The sequence below is a fragment of the Pseudochaenichthys georgianus genome, unplaced genomic scaffold (genome assembly GCF_902827115.2).
Source record: "Pseudochaenichthys georgianus unplaced genomic scaffold, fPseGeo1.2 scaffold_1131_arrow_ctg1, whole genome shotgun sequence".
Taxonomy (NCBI): domain Eukaryota; kingdom Metazoa; phylum Chordata; class Actinopteri; order Perciformes; family Channichthyidae; genus Pseudochaenichthys; species Pseudochaenichthys georgianus.
In genome coordinates, this window is record NW_027262078.1 from 4,507 (window position 1) to 25,995 (window position 21,489).

Sequence of the window (21,489 nt, forward strand, 5' to 3'; positions counted from 1 at the left end):
CTGAGTCACCACAGAGAGAGAGTTCCTTAGAAACAAACACACACACACACACACACACACACACACACACACACACGCACTGTACAAACTAAAGTTCTTTATGCTTTCCCCCAGTAGGCTGGACACGACAGAACCAGCCGCTAAACTAAACAAATGGTCATTGAGGCGTCCGTGAGAGCGGTATTCAGGATGCATCAGATTTGGATGAAGAAATAATTTGGCTAAAAGATGCCAACATATTCTGGCTTCTAGAAGACGCAATAAGAGGAAAAAATGAAAGATATATCGTCAACAAACTCTTTTTTGCATATTTTCTTCACGACCTGTCGGGCAGTAATGCATCAGTCATCACGATGGAGCATGTCTTGTGATGATTGCAACACTTTACCTGCAGTGAGCTTTGAATGTTTCCTTCACTTCTGGAAATGTCACGTGTTTTGGCGCCATCTGGTGGCCGTATCAGTTATGTCAGGAGCATAAGACGTCATGTGACTTAAAGGTAGGGTCGGTAAGAATGGAGAAACCAGCTCGAGTGCGCTAGAACTTGAAAATATGCGACCGGAAGAAATCTGCCACTTCCTCACAGAGCCCCTCCCCCAACACACACGAACGCGCACATGACCAACGAGGGCAGAGATGAGTGTGTGCACAGATGGAAGGCTGACAGGCAGGTAGGCCATCCAGTTACTTTAGCCGGCTCAGATGATTGGTCGTGCTTTTTACAGCGCCACGGCTTCCACACAGGGCGGGCCCTCGGCATAGGCAGTATAGGCGAATGCTAAGGGCGCATCAACGCATCGGGGGCGCCGGAAATTGGGGAGAAAAAAAAAGAAGTTGGAAATTAAAAATATATATTTTTTTAAATGTCATAACAACACAATTTCCCGATTTTGGATCAACAAAGTACAACTTATTATCTTCTACTAACAGAACTACGCCTATATTGCGTACAGCGCCCATAAACTCTGGCACACTCCCCCAACAATAAGTTGTTATTAATAAACAACAATACAGTTTGAAAGGAGAGTGATTTGTAAAATATCCATAAAGAAAAAGAAAATCTGCTTCCAGTTCAGTTTCATCTGGTGTTGAGAGATGTTTCCATAGATCTCCTAATGTTGCTCTCAAAGTGCATCAAGTTGATGCTTTTAACTTCAATATTAAAAAAAAAAAATCTTCCCGGGGGAGCATGCCCCCGGACCCCCCTCATGTTCACATGGATAGGATACTAAATACAGTTGCAGACATCTTGTGTCCATACTCGTGCATGCGCAAGTCAGTGTCTGCATTTGGTGGGGGGGGAGCGCCAGCTAAAATGTTGCCTAGGGCAGCAAATCTGCTTCCACAGATTAATATGTGTATGTATTCTTTGTCAAAGCATTTCATGTAGTCGTTGCTATCGGGACGTTGAGAGCATTCCATGGAATACAACAAGTGTTTCTGAAGGGAACGACCGACCCCGCCTTAAGAGCATAACGATGGAGAGTCTCGAGGTTCAAACAAACCGGACATTGTTCTGATACTAAAGCACCTTCAGGTTGTTTATTAAAGTAGGATAAAAAGATCCATCCTGACGCTTTGTACGAACCACACAGACACATCTCTAACAACTAAAAACTAGAGTACAACAAATAAATAAATAGGATTTGTCACTTTTTTTCAGATGTTTGACTTTTTGCAAGAATTTCCAACTTTTTCTCATATTTTTGAAATGTCTTCATAATTTAGATGTTTGACTTTCCTTCCAGAGTCTCTGCTCTTTAGCGACACCAAGCCATGACGTGAAAGAAAAGGACAGAATGCCTCGATGAGAGATAAAACATGATCATCCTGGATGTTAGAACAGGACCGTTTCCTAACTCGGCGAGATGGCGTTCGAGGCCAGATTAAGGCGATAATAATACTAAAAAAACAGGCTCAAAAACAGCCATTTAAATAATTGAAAAGACAAATTCAAGACGCTCTAATGATTTCATTCGTACAACACATGGCTCCAATGACGTCTCGGGGGGAGAGGAGGGTCTTGAGTTAAATCCTGGCGAACACAAAGACATCCTTATCTTTCCGTCTTAATCCGTCCGTGATCCTCCGTCTGAACTGTTGACTCGTCAGACGGATACATCCTGGCTGTGAGAAATGATCCAGTGTGTGTGTCCCGGAGCGCTGCCTCCAGATCACAGACTTGGGGTTCGTCGTAAATGTCAACAGGCAGAACGGTTAAATATCTTAGGAGTAAGACAGAAATATTCCCTTCCAGTCAGCAAATTCAATTAATAATAAGCAACATGCTAAATGTTGAGAACACGGCTTGTGAAAATATACGCGTCGAGTCCACAGCACTCAAACTGATCCTGCTGTCACAACAAGTGCACGCTACTGATGCAATATGGATGAGACCATTCAGGCTTTTGCTAGAGGGGTGCAAGGAATAGTCCAAGTAGTGGGGGAGTTTTATGCACTAAAGCTGTGGAAATTCTCTGATGTTATAATATCAGCGCGGCCGCGGTCAGATCAGAATGCCTCCGAATGCAATTTGAATAAACCTACAGCCAATCAGAGCAACGAAACGTTGGGCCTGCGTCATGCCTTACTGATTGAGACCAATCGGAACCGCCTTCAGTATCCCCATTGGATCTTCAACGTGTGCTATCATACGTCACGTTCACAGGGATCCCTTTTTATTTACGACAAGACAAATGTGCCGTTTTATTTCCTACAGTTCCATTTTGATTGAGACAGGGAAATAATGTAAACCTCACGCGTGGCGTTTCACTGTCAAGGGGGGCGATATAGCGTGGATGTAATTACATTGCAAATACAGACTCGAGCCCCACCGCTGTATGGGTTAGCCCTACCATAAGGCGCGTTCACACCGGAGTACTTTTCCCGTTGAGTTCCGTTAGCACCTCTTATTTTGCTTTCACACCAAAAAGAGAACTTAGTGCCGGGAACTTTTACCCCATGTTTAGTGCCTGCGAGAGAGGGGGTGCTTTCTATTGGCTGGGCGAATTGCAAACCACCTTTTGTGAAGCCGCCATGTATTTGCTGGCATTAGCATTATTAGCAGAAGAAGAAGAAGAAGAAGTGACGTGAGCGGCGTCATTTGCGTAATCTTCCCTCAGGGAACTTATTCCGGTGTGAACGCGATCTGCCCTCAGTTCCACGGGGGCACTAAGTGCAGCAAAGTACTTGGTGTGAAAGCGGCTAATTATTAAAATACATCAATATGAACGTTTTCATTCCTTTGCTAGGATAATACGTTATAATACTTTGCCACTTTGCAATCTGTGCAAATAAATGAGAAGAAATGAAATGCTGATATTTGGCAAAGTGCGTCTCAGCATCAGTGGCTGTGTTGCTGCACATGTTTCAGAACCGGGTCACAGGCTCCGTGGCGGCGCCAGAGATTTGTTTTGGGGGTGCTGTGGGGTAGCTTGACGTTTCATAGAGGGTGCTCAAACATTTAGGGTTTCCCATTAATGCACCAGCGCTACAGAGGAATTTTCTACTGCAACCCTCCCCACGCAAACACACACACACACACACACACACACACACACACACACACACACACACACACACACACAGTGTACCGCGACTGTTACAATGAAGGCTCGATAGTCAGGTGTAAGCAGGGGTAACGTGCTATATTTATAGGTGGTGTGTGGACCTCCTCTAGGGGGGTCCGGGGGCATGCTCCCCCTGGAAGGTTTATTTCTTAGATATTGAAGTTAAAGCATCGATCTGGTGCACTTTGAGAGCAACATGAGAGATATATGGATACCTCTCTCAGCCCATTTGAAACAGAACTGGAAAAATATTTACTTTTTCTTTATGGATATTTTACAAATCACCCTTTCAAACTGTATTCTTGTTTTAATGTCGTGTAGTATTTCATACCTGTTTTTCATTTATTCTCTTATTTTTTTATAACTATAATGAATATAAACGTGTGCCTCGGAAAGAATTGTTTACATTAATCGTCACCAAAACGTTTGAGACCCGGCCATTAGCTCGTTAGCACCAGAAGCTAACAACAACGATCTCCGGTACCGGTTCTCTCTCTCTCTGTCTCTCTCTCGCTCTCTCTGTCTGTCTATGTCTCTCTCTCTGTCTCTCTCTCTCGCTCTCTCTCTGTGTCTCTCTCTCTCTCTCTCGCTCTCTCTGTCTGTCTATGTCTCTCTCTCTGTCTCTCTTGCTCTCTCTCTCTCTGTGTCTCTCTCTCTCTCTCTCGCTCTCTCTGTCTGTCTATGTCTCTCTCTCTCTGTCTCTCTCTGTCTGTCTATGTCTCTCTCTGTCTCTCTCTCTCTGTGTCTCTCTGTCTCTGTCTCTCTCTGTCTCTGTCTCTGTCTCTCTCTCTCTCTGTCTCTCTCTCTCTCTCTCTCTCTCTCTCTCTCTCACACTGATCGATATACTTATTGGATCTGCACAAACAAGTTTAGATAACATCCTGAGAGTCCACAGATTATAGAAATATAAGGATCATCACTGAGCGATCAGGACTCGTGACAGCGGAAGCAAATACAGACGACACGAGCAGACCCGCTAGCATAAGCTAACGAAACGCTTGCTATATTTCTGTTCGATGAAGAGCTTTTTACAAAATGTTTAACAAGTAATTACAGTAGTATTTAATCTAGATAATACTTTGACTGACTTCATCACAGTACCTGGCTGTTATCTTTTAACTTTTCCTAAACTGATTGAGTGTCTTCAGCTCTCTCTAGCGCAGTGCATACAGTCTGAGTGCTTCTCAAACTTTCTTCAGCCAAGTACCCCCTGACCTGCCCCGAACATTTTTGATAGAAAAAGCCTATAAATAATTATAATATAGTGATGTTCCCTCAGTGTGTGATTTATTAACTCCTTCATGCATGCACTACAACAAACTAAGGATATTTTCATCTTTATACATGAGATGAAAACAAATTAAAACAGATATTTCAAATGAAGTAATATATGTTTAACAAACCAATGAACAAATTGATTATGCAAAAACTATAAAATACAATACACACATTTGACATGTTTATATATGGACTAGGTTCTAGGAATATTTTATATAAAATTGTGTTTTCTATTTAACTTATTGTACTAAGATTATTTTTGTAATCATGCATGGTATTTTTTTAATTAACTTTTTATTATTATTTTTTTAAATCTCACGTACCCCCTGCAGTACCCCAACGTACCCCTAGGGGTCCGCACACCCCCATTTGAGAATCACTGCTCTAGAGTCTAAACCACATGTGTCAAACTCAAGGCCCGGGGGCCAAATCAGGCCCGTGGTGGATTTAATTTCGGCCCACAGGATAATTTCTAATTCCTATTAGATCTGGCCCGCCGGTATATTGCACCTTCCCTCCATCCTGAGGGTCTCCTCCGCTCAGAGCCGGAGCCCAAACATTGATGACCTTGCACCCTGATGAGATGCCAAGTGTCTGAACTAGCATCTCAGAGCAGCAACCTGAGTTCAAAGGATGCTTCCTTCTGCACTTTCTCTCAGGACAGCAGGGCATGTTTGGTTTCTCTCTGAGGGGATAGTTTAGTTGAAGCTGTTGTTGGCCTGTGGGGAAATGTACTCATAAGAAGTGACTCTGGAGAAGCTGCAGATAGAGCCGTGAGAACTGAAAGCAGCTGATTATTTAATGTTGTTTTTATAGGCAATAATTTAAGCTTTGTTAGTTCCAGGTTTAATATGTGCAATAAGTTCATTTCAATAAGTTCTGCTATAAACATTGAACCAGTCCGGCCCTCCACTAGCACCCATTTATTTTGTCCCACTGTGTATTTGAGTTTGACCGCCCTGCTCTAAAGTAACGTTAGCATAGTTAGCTTCATTTCTGAGAAGCTACTCTGGATAAAGTGACTGACTGAGTTCATCAGTTATTTGAATCTTTACGTGATCTACTTCCTTCATCTACTGTCGACGTTTAGCAAACAAAGTCCTGTCCTCTGTCTGAAGGATCTGAAGTGAAACTGTAATCCCGTTCACATCACAGCAGGAATAAGGAAGTGAAACTGTAATCCCGTTCACATCACAGCAGGAATAAGGAAGTGAAACTGTAATCCCGTTCACATCACAGCAGGAATAAGGAAGTGAAACTGTAATCCCGTTCACATCACAGCAGGAATAAGGAAGTGAAACTACATGAAAGGAATCTGTGTGTGCGCTTCTGATAAACGTCTCTGTGTGTTTCAGTTCTGTTTGGAGCTGAATCAGGGCACGCTGCCCAGCGTGAGGAAGTGGAAACGACCTCGAGGGCTTTGGAAGAGTTTGGTGTCTGAAAAACCCACCGCTCAATCCAGCAAGGTACGGAGACACCATTAAAGTATCCAAGAAGTACACGATGATGATTCAAGATTCAAGGCTTTAGAGGTTTCCACACGGCATCTATTGCAGTCTGTCCGTCCTGGAGAGGATCCTCCTCTGCTGCTCTCCCCGAGGTTTCTCCATGTTCCCTTAAACTGTGGGTTTCTCTGGAAGTGTTTCCTTGTACGATGTGACAGAGGGCCTAAGGACAGAGGGTGTAAGGACAGAGGGTCTAAGGACAGAGGGTATAAGGACAGAGGGTCTAGCAGAGGGTCTAAGGACAGAGGGTCTAAGGACAGAGGGCCTAAGGACAGAGGGTGTAAGGACAGAGGGTCTAAGGACAGAGGGTATAAGGACAGAGGGTCTAGCAGAGGGTCTAAGGACAGAGGGTCTAAGGACAGAGGGTCTAAGGACAGAGGGTCTAAGGACAGAGGGTCTAGCAGAGGGTCGAGCAGAGGGTCTAAGGACAGAGGGTCTAAGGACAGAGGGTCTAAGGACAGAGGGTCTAGCGACAGAGGGTCTAGCAGAGGGTCTAAGGACAGAGGGTCTAAGGACAGAGGGTCTAGCAGAGGGTCTAAGGACAGAGGGTCTAGCAGAGGGTCTGAGGACAGAGGGTCTAGCAGAGGGTCTGAGGACAGAGGGTCGAGCAGAGGGTCTAAGGACAGAGGGTCTAAGGACAGAGGGTCTAGCAGAGGGTCTAAGGACAGAGGGTCTAAGGACAGAGGGTCTAAGGACAGAGGGTCTAGCAGAGGGTCGAGCAGAGGGTCTAAGGACAGAGGGTCTAAGGACAGAGGGTCTAGCAGAGGGTCTAAGGACAGAGGGTCTGAGGACAGAGGGTCTGAGGACAGAGGGTCTGAGGACAGAGGGTCTGAGGACAGAGGGTCTGAGGACAGAGGGTCTAGCAGAGGGTCTAAGGACAGAGGGTCTGAGGACAGAGGGTCTAAGGACAGAGGGTCTAAGGACAGAGGGTCTAGCAGAGGGTCTAAGGACAGAGGGTCTGAGGACAGAGGGTCTAAGGACAGAGGGTCTAGCAGAGGGTCTAAGAACAGAGGGTCTAAGGACAGAGGGTCTAGCAGAGGGTCTAAGAACAGAGGGTCTGAGGACAGAGGGTCTGAGGACAGAGGGTCTAGCAGAGGGTCTAAGGACAGAGGGTCTGAGGACAGAGGGTCTAAGGACAGAGGGTCTAAGGACAGAGGGTCTAGCAGAGGGTCTGAGGACAGAGGGTCTAGCGACAGAGGGTCTAAGGACAGAGGGTCTGAGGACAGAGGGTCTAAGGACAGAGGGTCTGAGGACAGAGGGTCTAGCAGAGGGTCTAAGGACAGAGGGTCTGAGGACAGAGGGTCTAAGGACAGAGGGTCTAAGGACAGAGGGTCTAAGGACAGAGGGTCTAGCAGAGGGTCTAAGGACAGAGGGTCTAAGGACAGAGGGTCTGAGGACAGAGGGTCTGAGGACAGAGGGTCTGAGGACAGAGGGTCTAGCAGAGGGTCTAAGGACAGAGGGTCTAAGGACAGAGGGTCTAAGGACAGAGGGTCTGAGGACAGAGGGTCTGAGGACAGAGGGTCTGAGGACAGAGGGTCTAGCAGAGGGTCTAAGGACAGAGGGTCTGAGGACAGAGGGTCTAAGGACAGAGGGTCTAAGGACAGAGGGTCTAGCAGAGGGTCTGAGGACAGAGGGTCTAAGGACAGAGGGTCTAGCAGAGGGTCTAAGAACAGAGGGTCTGAGGACAGAGGGTCTGAGGACAGAGGGTCTGAGGACAGAGGGTCTAAGGACAGAGGGTCTAGCAGAGGGTCTAAGAACAGAGGGTCTGAGGACAGAGGGTCTAAGGACAGAGGGTCTGAGGACAGAGGGTCTAGCAGAGGGTCTGAGGACAGAGGGTCGAGCAGAGGGTCTAAGGACAGAGGGTCTAAGGACAGAGGGTCTAGCAGAGGGTCTAAGGACAGAGGGTCTAAGGACAGAGGGTCTAAGGACAGAGGGTCTAAGGACAGAGGGTCTAGCAGAGGGTCTAAGGACAGAGGGTCTAAGGACAGAGGGTCTAGCAGAGGGTCTAAGGACAGAGGGTCTAGCGACAGAGGGTTTAAGGACAGAGGGTCTAAGGACAGAGGGTCTGAGGACAGAGGGTCTGAGGACAGAGGGTCTGAGGACAGAGGGTCTAGCAGAGGGTCTAAGGACAGAGGGTCTGAGGACAGAGGGTCTAAGGACAGAGGGTCTAAGGACAGAGGGTCTGAGAACAGAGGGTCTGAGGACAGAGGGTCTGAGGACAGAGGGTCTAGCAGAGGGTCTGAGGACAGAGGGTCTGAGGACAGAGGGTCTAAGGACAGAGGGTCTAAGGACAGAGGGTCTAGCAGAGGGTCTGAGGACAGAGGGTCTAGCGACAGAGGGTCTAAGGACAGAGGGTCTGAGGACAGAGGGTCTAAGGACAGAGGGTCTGAGGACAGAGGGTCTGAGGACAGAGGGTCTAGCAGAGGGTCTAAGAACAGAGGGTCTAAGGACAGAGGGTCTAGCAGAGGGTCTAAGAACAGAGGGTCTGAGGACAGAGGGTCTGAGGACAGAGGGTCTAGCAGAGGGTCTAAGGACAGAGGGTCTGAGGACAGAGGGTCTAAGGACAGAGGGTCTAGCAGAGGGTCTGAGGACAGAGGGTCTAGCGACAGAGGGTCTAAGGACAGAGGGTCTGAGGACAGAGGGTCTAAGGACAGAGGGTCTGAGGACAGAGGGTCTGAGGACAGAGGGTCTAGCAGAGGGTCTAAGGACAGAGGGTCTGAGGACAGAGGGTCTAAGGACAGAGGGTCTAAGGACAGAGGGTCTAGCAGAGGGTCTAAGGACAGAGGGTCTGAGGACAGAGGGTCTAAGGACAGAGGGTCTAGCAGAGGGTCTAAGAACAGAGGGTCTGAGGACAGAGGGTCTGAGGACAGAGGGTCTAGCAGAGGGTCTAAGGACAGAGGGTCTGAGGACAGAGGGTCTAAGGACAGAGGGTCTAAGGACAGAGGGTCTAGCAGAGGGTCTGAGGACAGAGGGTCTAAGGACAGAGGGTCTAGCAGAGGGTCTAAGAACAGAGGGTCTGAGGACAGAGGGTCTAAGGACAGAGGGTCTGAGGACAGAGGGTCTAAGGACAGAGGGTCTAAGGACAGAGGGTCTGAGGACAGAGGGTCTGAGGACAGAGGGTCTAAGGACAGAGGGTCTAAGGACAGAGGGTCTGAGGACAGAGGGTCTGAGGACAGAGGGTCTGAGGACAGAGGGTCTAAGGACAGAGGGTCTAAGGACAGAGGGTCTGAGGACAGAGGGTCTGAGGACAGAGGGTCTAAGGACAGAGGGTCTGAGGACAGAGGGTCTAAGGACAGATGGTGTCGTATTGTCATACTGATATTCTGTACACACTGTGAAGACCACTGAGACAAAGGTACATATAAATAAACATTGATTGATTGGGTATTTGTACAGCAGCTACAGTTTAGATATGGAAATGAAAACTCCTCCAACAGTCAGAGCAACATATCTTTAGGACATAGAACAAATAAAACAGATACAACTGTGCAAGAAGAGTCTCTGTTCAAGTACATGGAATATATTAGATCAATAATTAGTAAGATGCAAACAGATGCATGTTATGGATGTTCTTTAACAAGTTCAGGTGTTTGGATGGATTAAGTAACAATTAAACACATATATAAAAAGATTATACACACTACACAAAGGTTCATTTAAATAATTGCAGTGAGGTCGAGAGTGAGTTCAATATGCAGACAATCTGCTTAAAAAACGAGACTAAAGAAAAAGTGTGTAGTTCTCTGTGGAGTTCATATATTATCTGACTACATTTCCCACAATGCACTTGTCTCAGGGAGTGAGTTTTTCCGGCTTCCTGTGGGATTCTTCGTCGGGGATCGAGCTGAGAGACGCCGCCATCTTGGAGTCTCCGGTCGCCAACGGGAATACCCCCCACTGTCGACCCTACCTCGCCCACTTCACTGTGAGTTATTATGGGATGCAATCCTCTAAACAGGGCAGAGGTGGGAAGTAGTGGAGTACAAATACTTTGATACTGCACTTAAGTACATGGTATCAGTACTTTACTCCACTACTTATTTTCCTGACCACTTTTTACTTTCTACTTCTTACATGTTGAACACAAATACCTGTACTTTCTACTTCTCTCATGTTGAACCCAAATACCTGTACTTTCTACTTCTTACATGTTGAACTCAAATACCTGTACTTTCTACTTCTTACATGTTGAACTCAAATACCTGTACTTTCTACTTCTTACATGTTGAACACAAATACCTGTACTTTCTACTTCTTACATGTTGAACTCCAATACCTGTACTTTCTACTTCTTACATGTTGAACTCAAATACCTGTACTTTCTACTTCTTACATGTTGAACACAAATACCTGTACTTTCTACTTCTTACATGTTGAACTCCAATACCTGTACTTTCTACTTCTTACATGTTGAACTCAAATACCTGTACTTTCTACTTCTTACATGTTGAACCCAAATACCTGTACTTTCTACTTCTTACATGTTGAACTCAAATACCTGTACTTTCTACTTCTTACATGTTGAACCCAAATACTTGTACTTTCTACTTCTTACATGTTGAACACAAATACCTGTACTTTCTACTTCTCACATGTTGAACTCAAATACCTGTACTTTCTACTTCTTACACGTTGAACCCAAATACCTGTACTTTCTACTTCTCACATGTTGAACTCAAATACCTGTACTTTCTACTTCTTACATGTTGAACTCAAATACCTGTACTTTCTACTTCTCACATGTTGAACTCAAATACCTGTACTTTCTACTTCTCACATGTTGAACTCAAATACCTGTACTTTCTACTTCTTACATGTTGAACTCAAATACCTGTACTTTCTACTTCTTACATGTTGAACTCAAATACCTGTACTTTCTACTTCTTACATGTTGAACCCAAATACCTGTACTTTCTACTTCTCACATGTTGAACTCAAATACCTGTACTTCCTACTTCTTACATGTTGAACCCAAATACCTGTACTTTCTACTTCTCACATGTTGAACTCAAATACCTGTACTTTCTACTTCTTACATGTTGAACCCAAATACCTGTACTTTCTACTTCTTACATGTTGAACACAAATACCTGTACTTTCTACTTCTCACATGTTGAACTCAAATACCTGTACTTCCTACTTCTTACATGTTGAACTCAAATACCTGTACTTTCTACTTCTTACATGTTGAACTCAAATACCTGTACTTTCTACTTCTTACATGTTGAACTCAAATACCTGTACTTCCTACTTCTTACATGTTGAACCCAAATACCTGTACTTTCTACTTCTTACATGTTGAACTCAAATACCTGTACTTTCTACTTCTTACATGTTGAACTCAAATACCTGTACTTCCTACTTCTTACATGTTGAACCCAAATACCTGTACTTTCTACTTCTTACATGTTGAACTCAAATACCTGTACTTTCTACTTCTTACATGTTGAACACAAATACCTGTACTTTCTACTTCTCACATGTTGAACTCAAATACCTGTACTTCCTACTTCTTACATGTTGAACCCAAATACCTGTACTTTCTACTTCTCACATGTTGAACTCAAATACCTGTACTTCCTACTTCTTACATGTTGAACCCAAATACCTGTACTTTCTACTTCTCACATGTTGAACTCAAATACCTGTACTTCCTACTTCTTACATGTTGAACCCAAATACCTGTACTTCCTACTTCTTACATGTTGAACTCAAATACCTGTACTTTCTACTTCTTACATGTTGAACCCAAATACCTGTACTTTCTACTTCTTACATGTTGAACCCAAATACCTGTACTTCCTACTTCTTACATGTTGAACTCAAATACCTGTACTTTCTACTTCTTACATGTTGAACTCAAATACCTGTACTTTCTACTTCTTACATGTTGAACTCAAATACCTGTACTTCCTACTTCTTACATGTTGAACCCAAATACCTGTACTTTCTACTTCTTACATGTTGAACTCAAATACCTGTACTTTCTACTTCTTACATGTTGAACTCAAATACCTGTACTTCCTACTTCTTACATGTTGAACCCAAATACCTGTACTTTCTACTTCTTACATGTTGAACTCAAATACCTGTACTTTCTACTTCTTACATGTTGAACTCAAATACCTGTACTTTCTACTTCTCACATGTTGAACTCAAATACCTGTACTTTCTACTTCTCTCATGTTGAACTCAAATACTTGTACTTTCTACTTCTCTCATTTCCCAAACAGCTGGTTCCTTTAGTCTGAATGTGTGTTGGTGCGTGATCATTATTCTTTAGAGTCACTGCGTGCCTATTGGTTGGAACACGATACGTGTCTCCATCACTTCCTGGTCTTCTCTAAAGAAGAGGGACCAATGGAAACGTTGTCATGTGACTCTCTCCTCAGGTGGGGTCCTACGACCTGACGCTGCTGAACGTTCACCTGCAGAGCGTTTCTTCTTCAGAGTCAAACGGGAGGAATCTTCACATCGAGGACACAAAGAGTTTCCCCCCCGCCCTGCAGGACGCACTCAGAGGTCAGTCTGCACACGAGACACCGGGGGAACCTTACGTACGCGTTATCCAGGAAAACTCAGCCGAGAAATCAGACTTGGAAAAGCAATTTGAATTTGACCCTCAAGGCTTCCGTACCTGTCAGACTGAATGGAGAAACGTAAGAAGCATATGAGATGGTAAACATGACATCGATGTGTTTTAGAGCCACGTTAAGTTAACCGCTACAGAACGACATCTGCCATTAAATCACACTTAAGTTATCCTTAGTGCGAGATTACAGACACTAACATTTGATTTGGATTCTGCATAGTTCCTAGTTCAGGGAGAGTGCTGCGTGCATCGTACCCCTTCTCTGTGTTAATCTCACCTCCATCTTGTCTCCAGGCGAGAAGGAGCTGGTGGTTCTGGGAGATTTTGGCTCCTCCCCCCCCTCACAGCTGGAGGTCCTGAGGAGAGAGAAGCTCTCCCCCCTGCTGAGCGCCTCCACCTTCACGAACATCAGCACCTCCTGCCCTCAGGGCTCCGGCTGCTTGGACAACATCTGGCTGAGCCGCTCCCTCAGGAAGATCTACTCAGGTACCTTAGCTACAGATATTAAGTACATACTTACAGGTCGATTAGAAGCTACTCAGGTACCTTAGCTACAGATATTAAGTACATACTTACAGGTCAATTAGAAGCTACTCAGGTACCTTAGCTACAGATATTAAGTACATACTTACAGGTCAATTAGAAGCTACTCAGGTACCTTAGCTACAGATATTAAGTACATACTTACAGGTCGATTAGAAGCTACTCAGGTACCTTAGCTACAGATATTAAGTACATAGTTACAGGTCAATTAGAAGCCACTCAGGTACCTTAGCTACAGATATTAAGTACATACTTACAGGTCAATTAGAAGCTACTCAGGTACCTTAGCTACAGATATTAAGTACATAGTTACAGGTCAATTAGAAGCCACTCAGGTACCTTAGCTACAGATATTAAGTACATAGTTACGGGTCAATTAGAAGCTACTCAGGTACCTTAGCTACAGATATTAAGTACATAGTTACAGGCCAATTAGAAGCTACTCAGGTACCTTAGCTACAGATATTAAGTACATACTTACAGGTCAATTAGAAGCTACTCAGGTACCTTAGCTACAGATATTAAGTAAATACTTACAGGTCGATTAGAAGCTACTCAGGTACCTTAGCTACAGATATTAAGTACATAGTTACAGGTCGATTAGAAGCTACTCAGGTACCTTAGCTACAGATATTAAGTACATAGTTACAGGTCGATTAGAAGCTACTCAGGTACCTTAGCTACAGATGTTAAGTAAATAGTTACAGGTCGATTAGAAGCTACTCAGGTACCTTAGCTACAGATATTAAGTAAATACTTACAGGTCAATTAGAAGCTACTCAGGTACCTTAGCTACAGATATTAAGTAAATACTTACAGGTCGATTAGAAGCTACTCAGGTACCTTAGCTACAGATATTAAGTACATAGTTACAGGTCGATTAGAAGCTACTCAGGTACCTTAGCTACAGATATTAAGTACATAGTTACAGGTCGATTAGAAGCTACTCAGGTACCTTAGCTACAGATGTTAAGTAAATAGTTAAAGGTCAATTAGAAGCTACTCAGGTACCTTAGCTACAGATATTAAGTAAATACTTACAGGTCAATTAGAAGCTACTCAGGTACCTTAGCTACAGATATTAAGTACATAGTTACAGGTCAATTAGAAGCTACTCAGGTACCTTATACCTTAGCTACAGATATTAAGTAAATACTTACAGGTCAATTAGAAGCTACTCAGGTACCTTAGCTACAGATATTAAGTACATAGTTACAGGTCGATTAGAAGCTACTCAGGTACCTTAGCTACAGATATTAAGTACATAGTTACAGGTCGATTAGAAGCTACTCAGGTACCTTAGCTACAGATGTTAAGTAAATAGTTAAAGGTCAATTAGAAGCTACTCAGGTACCTTAGCTACAGATATTAAGTAAATACTTACAGGTCAATTAGAAGCTACTCAGGTACCTTAGCTACAGATATTAAGTAAATACTTACAGGTCGATTAGAAGCTACTCAGGTACCTTAGCTACAGATATTAAGTACATAGTTACAGGTCGATTAGAAGCTACTCAGGTACCTTAGCTACAGATGTTAAGTAAATAGTTAAAGGTCAATTAGAAGCTACTCAGGTACCTTAGCTACAGATATTAAGTAAATACTTACAGGTCAATTAGAAGCTACTCAGGTACCTTAGCTACAGATATTAAGTACATAGTTACAGGTCAATTAGAAGCTACTCAGGTACCTTATACCTTAGCTACAGATATTAAGTAAATACTTACAGGTCAATTAGAAGCTACTCAGGTACCTTAGCAACAGATCTTAAGTACATAGTTACAGGTCGATTAGAAGCTACTCAGGTACCTTAGCTACAGATATTAAGTACATACTTACAGGTCAATTAGAAGCTACTCAGGTACCTTAGCAACAGATATTAAGTACATAGTTACAGGTCAATTAGAAGCTACTCAGGTACCTTAGCAACAGATATTAAGTGCATAGTTACAGGTCAATTAGAAGCTACTCAGGTACCTTAGCAACAGATATTAAGTACATAGTTACAGGTCAATTAGAAGCTACTCAGGTACCTTAGCAACAGATATTAAGTGCATTAGTTACAGGTCAATTAGAAGCTACTCAGGTACCTTAGCAACAGATATTAAGTACATAGTTACAGGTCGATTAGAAGCTACTCAGGTACCTTAGCTACAGATATTAAGTACATAGTTACAGGTCGATTAGAAGCTACTCGGGTACCTTAGCTACAGATATTAAGTACATAGTTACAGGTCAATTAGAAGCCACTCAGGTACCTTAGCAACAGATATTAAGTACATACTTACAGGTCGATTAGAAGCTACTCAGGTACCTTAGCTACAGATATTAAGTACATACTTACAGGTCAATTAGAAGCTACTCAGGTACCTTAGCAACAGATATTAAGTACATACTTACAGGTCAATTAGAAGCTACTCAGGTACCTTAGCTACAGATATTAAGTACATACTTACAGGTCAATTAGAAGCTACTCAGGTACCTTAGCAACAGATATTAAGTACATAGTTACAGGTCGATTAGAAGCTACTCAGGTACCTTAGCTACAGATATTAAGTACATAGTTACAGGTCGATTAGAAGCTACTCAGGTACCTTAGCTACAGATATTAAGTACATACTTACAGGTCGATTAGAAGCTACTCAGGTACCTTAGCTACAGATATTAAGTACATAGTTACAGGTCAATTAGAAGCTACTCAGGTACCTTAGCTACAGATATTAAGTACATACTTACAGGTCAATTAGAAGCTACTCAGGTACCTTAGCTACAGATATTAAGTACATAGTTACGGGTCAATTAGAAGCTACTCAGGTACCTTAGCTACAGATCTTAAGTGCATAGTTACAGGTCAATTAGAAGCTACTCAGGTACCTTAGCAACAGATATTAAGTACATAGTTACAGGTCGATTAGAAGCTACTCAGGTACCTTAGCTACAGATATTAAGTACATACTTACAGGTCGATTAGAAGCTACTCAGGTACCTTAGCTACAGATATTAAGTACATAGTTACAGGTCGATTAGAAGCTACTCAGGTACCTTAGCTACAGATATTAAGTACATAGTTACAGGTCGATTAGAAGCTACTCAGGTACCTTAGCTACAGATGTTAAGTAAATAGTTACAGGTCGATTAGAAGCTACTCAGGTACCTTAGCTACAGATATTAAGTAAATACTTACAGGTCAATTAGAAGCTACTCAGGTACCTTAGCTACAGATATTAAGTAAATACTTACAGGTCAATTAGAAGCTACTCAGGTACCTTAGCTACAGATATTAAGTAAATACTTACAGGTCAATTAGAGGCTACTCAGGTACCTTAGCTACAGATATTAAGTACATACTTACAGGTCAATTAGAAGCTACTCAGGTACCTTAGCTACAGATATTAAGTACATAGTTACAGGCCAATTAGAAGCTACTCAGGTACCTTAGCTACAGATATTAAGTACATAGTTACAGGTCAATTAGAAGCTACTCAGGTACCTTAGCTACAGATATTAAGTACATACTTACAGGTCAATTAGAAGCTACTCAGGTACCTTAGCTACAGATATTAAGTACATACTTACAGGTCAATTAGAAGCTACGCAGGTACCTTAGCAACAGATATTAAGTACATACTTACAGGTCAATTAGAAGCTACTCAGGTACCTTAGCTACAGATATTAAGTACATAGTTACAGGTCAATTAGAAGCTACTCAGGTACCTTAGCTACAGATATTAAGTACATAGTTACAGGCCAATTAGAAGCTACTCAGGTACCTTAGCTACAGATCTTAAGTACATACTTACAGGTCAATTAGAAGCTACTCAGGTACCTTAGCTACAGATCTTAAGTGCATAGTTACAGGTCAATTAGAAGCTACTCAGGTACCTTAGCTACAGATATTAAGTACATAGTTACAGGCCAATTAGAAGCTACTCAGGTACCTTAGCTACAGATATTAAGTACATAGTTACAGGTCAATTAGAAGCTACTCAGGTACCTTAGCTACAGATATTAAGTACATACTTACAGGTCGATTAGAAGCTACTCAGGTACCTTAGCTACAGATATTAAGTACATAGTTACAGGCCAATTAGAAGCTACTCAGGTACCTTAGCTACAGATCTTAAGTACATACTTACAGGTCAATTAGAAGCTACTCAGGTACCTTAGCTACAGATCTTAAGTGCATAGTTACAGGTCAATTAGAAGCTACTCAGGTACCTTAGCTACAGATATTAAGTACATAGTTACAGGCCAATTAGAAGCTACTCAGGTACCTTAGCTACAGATATTAAGTACATAGTTACAGGTCAATTAGAAGCTACTCAGGTACCTTAGCTACAGATATTAAGTGCATACTTACAGGTCGATTAGAAGCTACTCAGGTACCTTAGCTACAGATATTAAGTGCATAGTTACAGGTCAATTAGAAGCTACTCAGGTACCTTAGCTACAGATATTAAGTACATACTTACAGGTCGATTAGAAGCTACTCAGGTACCTTAGCTACAGATATTAAGTGCATAGTTACAGGTCAATTAGAAGCTACTCAGGTACCTTAGCTACAGATCTTAAGTACATACTTACAGGTCAATTAGAAGCTACTCAGGTACCTTAGCTACAGATCTTAAGTGCATAGTTACAGGTCAATTAGAAGCTACTCAGGTACCTTAGCTACAGATATTAAGTACATAGTTACGGGTCAATTAGAAGATACTCAGGTACCTTAGCTACAGATATTAAGTACATACTTACAGGTCGATTAGAAGCTACTCAGGTACCTTAGCTACAGATCTTAAGTGCATAGTTACAGGTCAATTAGAAGCTACTCAGGTACCTTAGCTACAGATCTTAAGTACATACTTACAGGTCAATTAGAAGCTACTCAGGTACCTTAGCTACAGATATTAAGTAAATAGTTACAGGTCGATTAGAAGCTACTCAGGTACCTTAGCTACAGATATTAAGTGCATAGTTACAGGTCAATTAGAAGCTACTCAGGTACCTTAGCTACAGATCTTAAGTGCATAGTTACAGGTCAATTAGAAGCTACTCAGGTACCTTAGCTACAGATATTAAGTACATAGTTACAGGTCAATTAGAAGCTACTCAGGTACCTTAGCTACAGATATTAAGTACATACTTACAGGTCGATTAGAAGCTACTCAGGTACCTTAGCTACAGATATTAAGTGCATAGTTACAGGTCAATTAGAAGCTACTCAGGTACCTTAGCAACAGATATTAAGTGCATAGTTACAGGTCAATTAGAAGCTACTCAGGTACCTTAGCTACAGATATTAAGTACATAGTTACAGGTCAATTAGAAGCTACTCAGGTACCTTAGCTACAGATATTAAGTACATACTTACAGGTCGATTAGAAGCTACTCAGGTACCTTAGCTACAGATCTTAAGTACATACTTACAGGTCAATTAGAAGCTACTCAGGTACCTTAGCTACAGATATTAAGTACATACTTACAGGTCAATTAGAAGCTACTCAGGTACCTTAGCTACAGATCTTAAGTACATACTTACAGGTCAATTAGAAGCTACTCAGGTACCTTAGCTACAGATATTAAGTACATACTTACAGGTCAATTAGAAGCTACTCAGGTACCTTAGCTACAGATCTTAAGTACATACTTACAGGTCGATTAGAAGCTACTCAGGTACCTTAGCTACAGATCTTAAGTGCATAGTTACAGGTCGATTAGAAGCTACTCAGGTACCTTAGCTACAGATATTAAGTACATAGTTACGGGTCAATTAGAAGATACTCAGATATATATAAAAACATGTCTATGAAGTGTTTTGCAGAACATTCTAGCCTCAAACCCCTTTGTTACTAAAGTGCTGATTCTGGGTCAGTAGCTTCTTCACACTCTCTCTCTCCAGCACAGGTTAGCTCTGAGTGTTAGCATGCTAATGTAAACACAGACCAAAACACGTCACTCATTGTTTCTGACAGCAATGTTTCTGATTGGCCCGTGGGGGTAAAGCCCGCCCACATTTTAGTAATGTCGTCATGACGTAGCAAATCTGGATCAGCTCTGTTTTTAGAGACGTGGGTACGGAGGAGAAGAGGGAGGGGTTGATTTCCTGACACTTTGAGAGTCTCCTGACACACCGGGGGGACCGGGGACACACTGGGGACACACTGGGGACACACCGGGGACACACTGGGGACACACTGGGGACACACCGGGGACACACTGGGGACACACCGGGGACACACTGGGGACACACTGGGGACACACTGGGGACACACCGGGGACACACTGGGGACACACTGGGGACACACCGGGGACACACTGGGGACACACCGGGGACACACTGGGGACACACCGGGGACACACCGGGGACACACTGGGGACACACGGTGATGTAGAGAAGACATCAGAGAGTGACCGTTGCATGATAGAAGAGCTTTAAAGTGAATCAAGACCTTTCAGATCATCAGAAATTATGATTAATGATCCACTGTGATTCCTCTCTCCTCCTCTCCTCTCCCCTCCTCTCCCCTCCCCTCCCCTCCTCTCCCCTCCCCTCCTCTCCTCTCCTCTCCTCTCCCCTCCCCTCCCCTCTCCTCCCCTCTCCTCTCCTCTCCTCTCCTCTCCTCTCCCCCCTCCTCTCTCCCCTCCTCTCCCCTCCTCTCCTCTCCCCCCCCTCAGGTCACTTCCTGGTGGTGAGGGAGGGTCTGACTAATCCCTGGATCCCTGATAACTGGTCTTGGGGTGGAGTCGCCTCTGATCACTGCCCCCTGGTGGCTGAGTTTTACACCGAAGTTTCTCCCAAAGAACTGAGTCGACCGAGCATCGTGGAGCGAGACATCGTGCCCAAACACGAGAGGTGAGGAAGAGGAAGAAGACTGATGAAGACTCTGATTGTGATGAAGAGCCGCATTGCCTTTGGGGGTTTTATTGATCAGTGGGATAGAAACTGGTCCTCGAGCCATAACAGACTTAATATATTAATATATAACGTTCTTATCAAATGTTCTTTAGCAGAAATGTGCCAAACGTTTTCTATGTGTAAATAAAAAGAATTAATACTTGCTCTGCCTCAACTGTCATTCATGGGAAATATCCACAGTATCAGAAACATGTACTCAAGTATTTAACTTTACACTACTCTAGTTTTTCACTTGCATGAATAAAACCTGAGGGAAAACGTTAAAAAATCCAAGCTTTCAAACATTCACCGGCATTTTAGACCTGCTGCTAAACGGAAAGTCAATCATTGCTTTTGACATTAAGCAGAAATCACACATTTGAAAGTAGTATAAAGCAACTGAAGTATATTTACTCTTTTCTTTAGTACATATTAAGGTAGTTCTTAAAACATGCATTCTGTGATGCTGCCCTCTAGTGGAGACCTGGGTGTATTTCACCACACTTACAGTCTCCTCGTGGTTCAAGGTTCAGTCTGATATTTCCCTTTAATCATGAAACCATGGAAGTATCGTTCCTGTCATCTTTGGTTATTTTGTTACACCTTGTTCTGTGTGTGTGTGTGTTGTGTACTGGTGTGTGTGTGTGTTGTGTACTGATGTGTGTGTGTCGTGTACTGATGTGTGTGTGTCGTGTACTGATGTGTGTGTGTGTCGTGTACTGATGTGTGTGTGTGTGTGTCGTGTACTGATGTGTGTGTGTGTGTGTCGTGTACTGATGTGTGTGTGTGTCGTGTACTGATGTGTGTGTGTGTCGTGTACTGATGTGTGTGTGTCGTGTACTGATGTGTGTGTGTCGTGTACTGATGTGTGTGTGTCGTGTACTGATGTGTGTTTACTATAGACTGATGTAAACGGTGTGTGTGTGTGTGTGTGTGTGTGTGTGTGTGTGTGTGGGGTTCAGGTTGTTGTTGTGTGTAGTTGTCTCTGGATCTCTGAATGGTTTCCCGTTTCAATGAAATGTGACGCCGCTGAATGGGAAGAGACACCTGTGTGTGTGTGTGTGTGTGTGTGTGTGTGTGTGTGTGTGTGTGTTCTTGTACTATCACTAC

At 43.1% G+C, this 21,489-nt stretch overlaps 1 protein-coding gene across 1 annotated transcript; it reads left to right on the forward strand.

Moving 5' to 3' along the window:
- The first annotated feature begins 617 nt into the window (after window positions 1-617).
- Window positions 618-20,514, forward strand: eepd1 (endonuclease/exonuclease/phosphatase family domain containing 1). Its single transcript, XM_034076923.2, has 6 exons — window positions 618-671; window positions 6,203-6,313; window positions 10,149-10,277; window positions 12,745-12,874; window positions 13,239-13,430; window positions 20,160-20,514. Exons 1-6 carry the CDS (start codon window positions 618-620, stop codon window positions 20,339-20,341), a joined length of 798 nt encoding a protein of 265 aa, XP_033932814.2. The 3' UTR covers window positions 20,342-20,514.
- The last annotated feature ends 975 nt before the right edge of the window (window positions 20,515-21,489 follow it).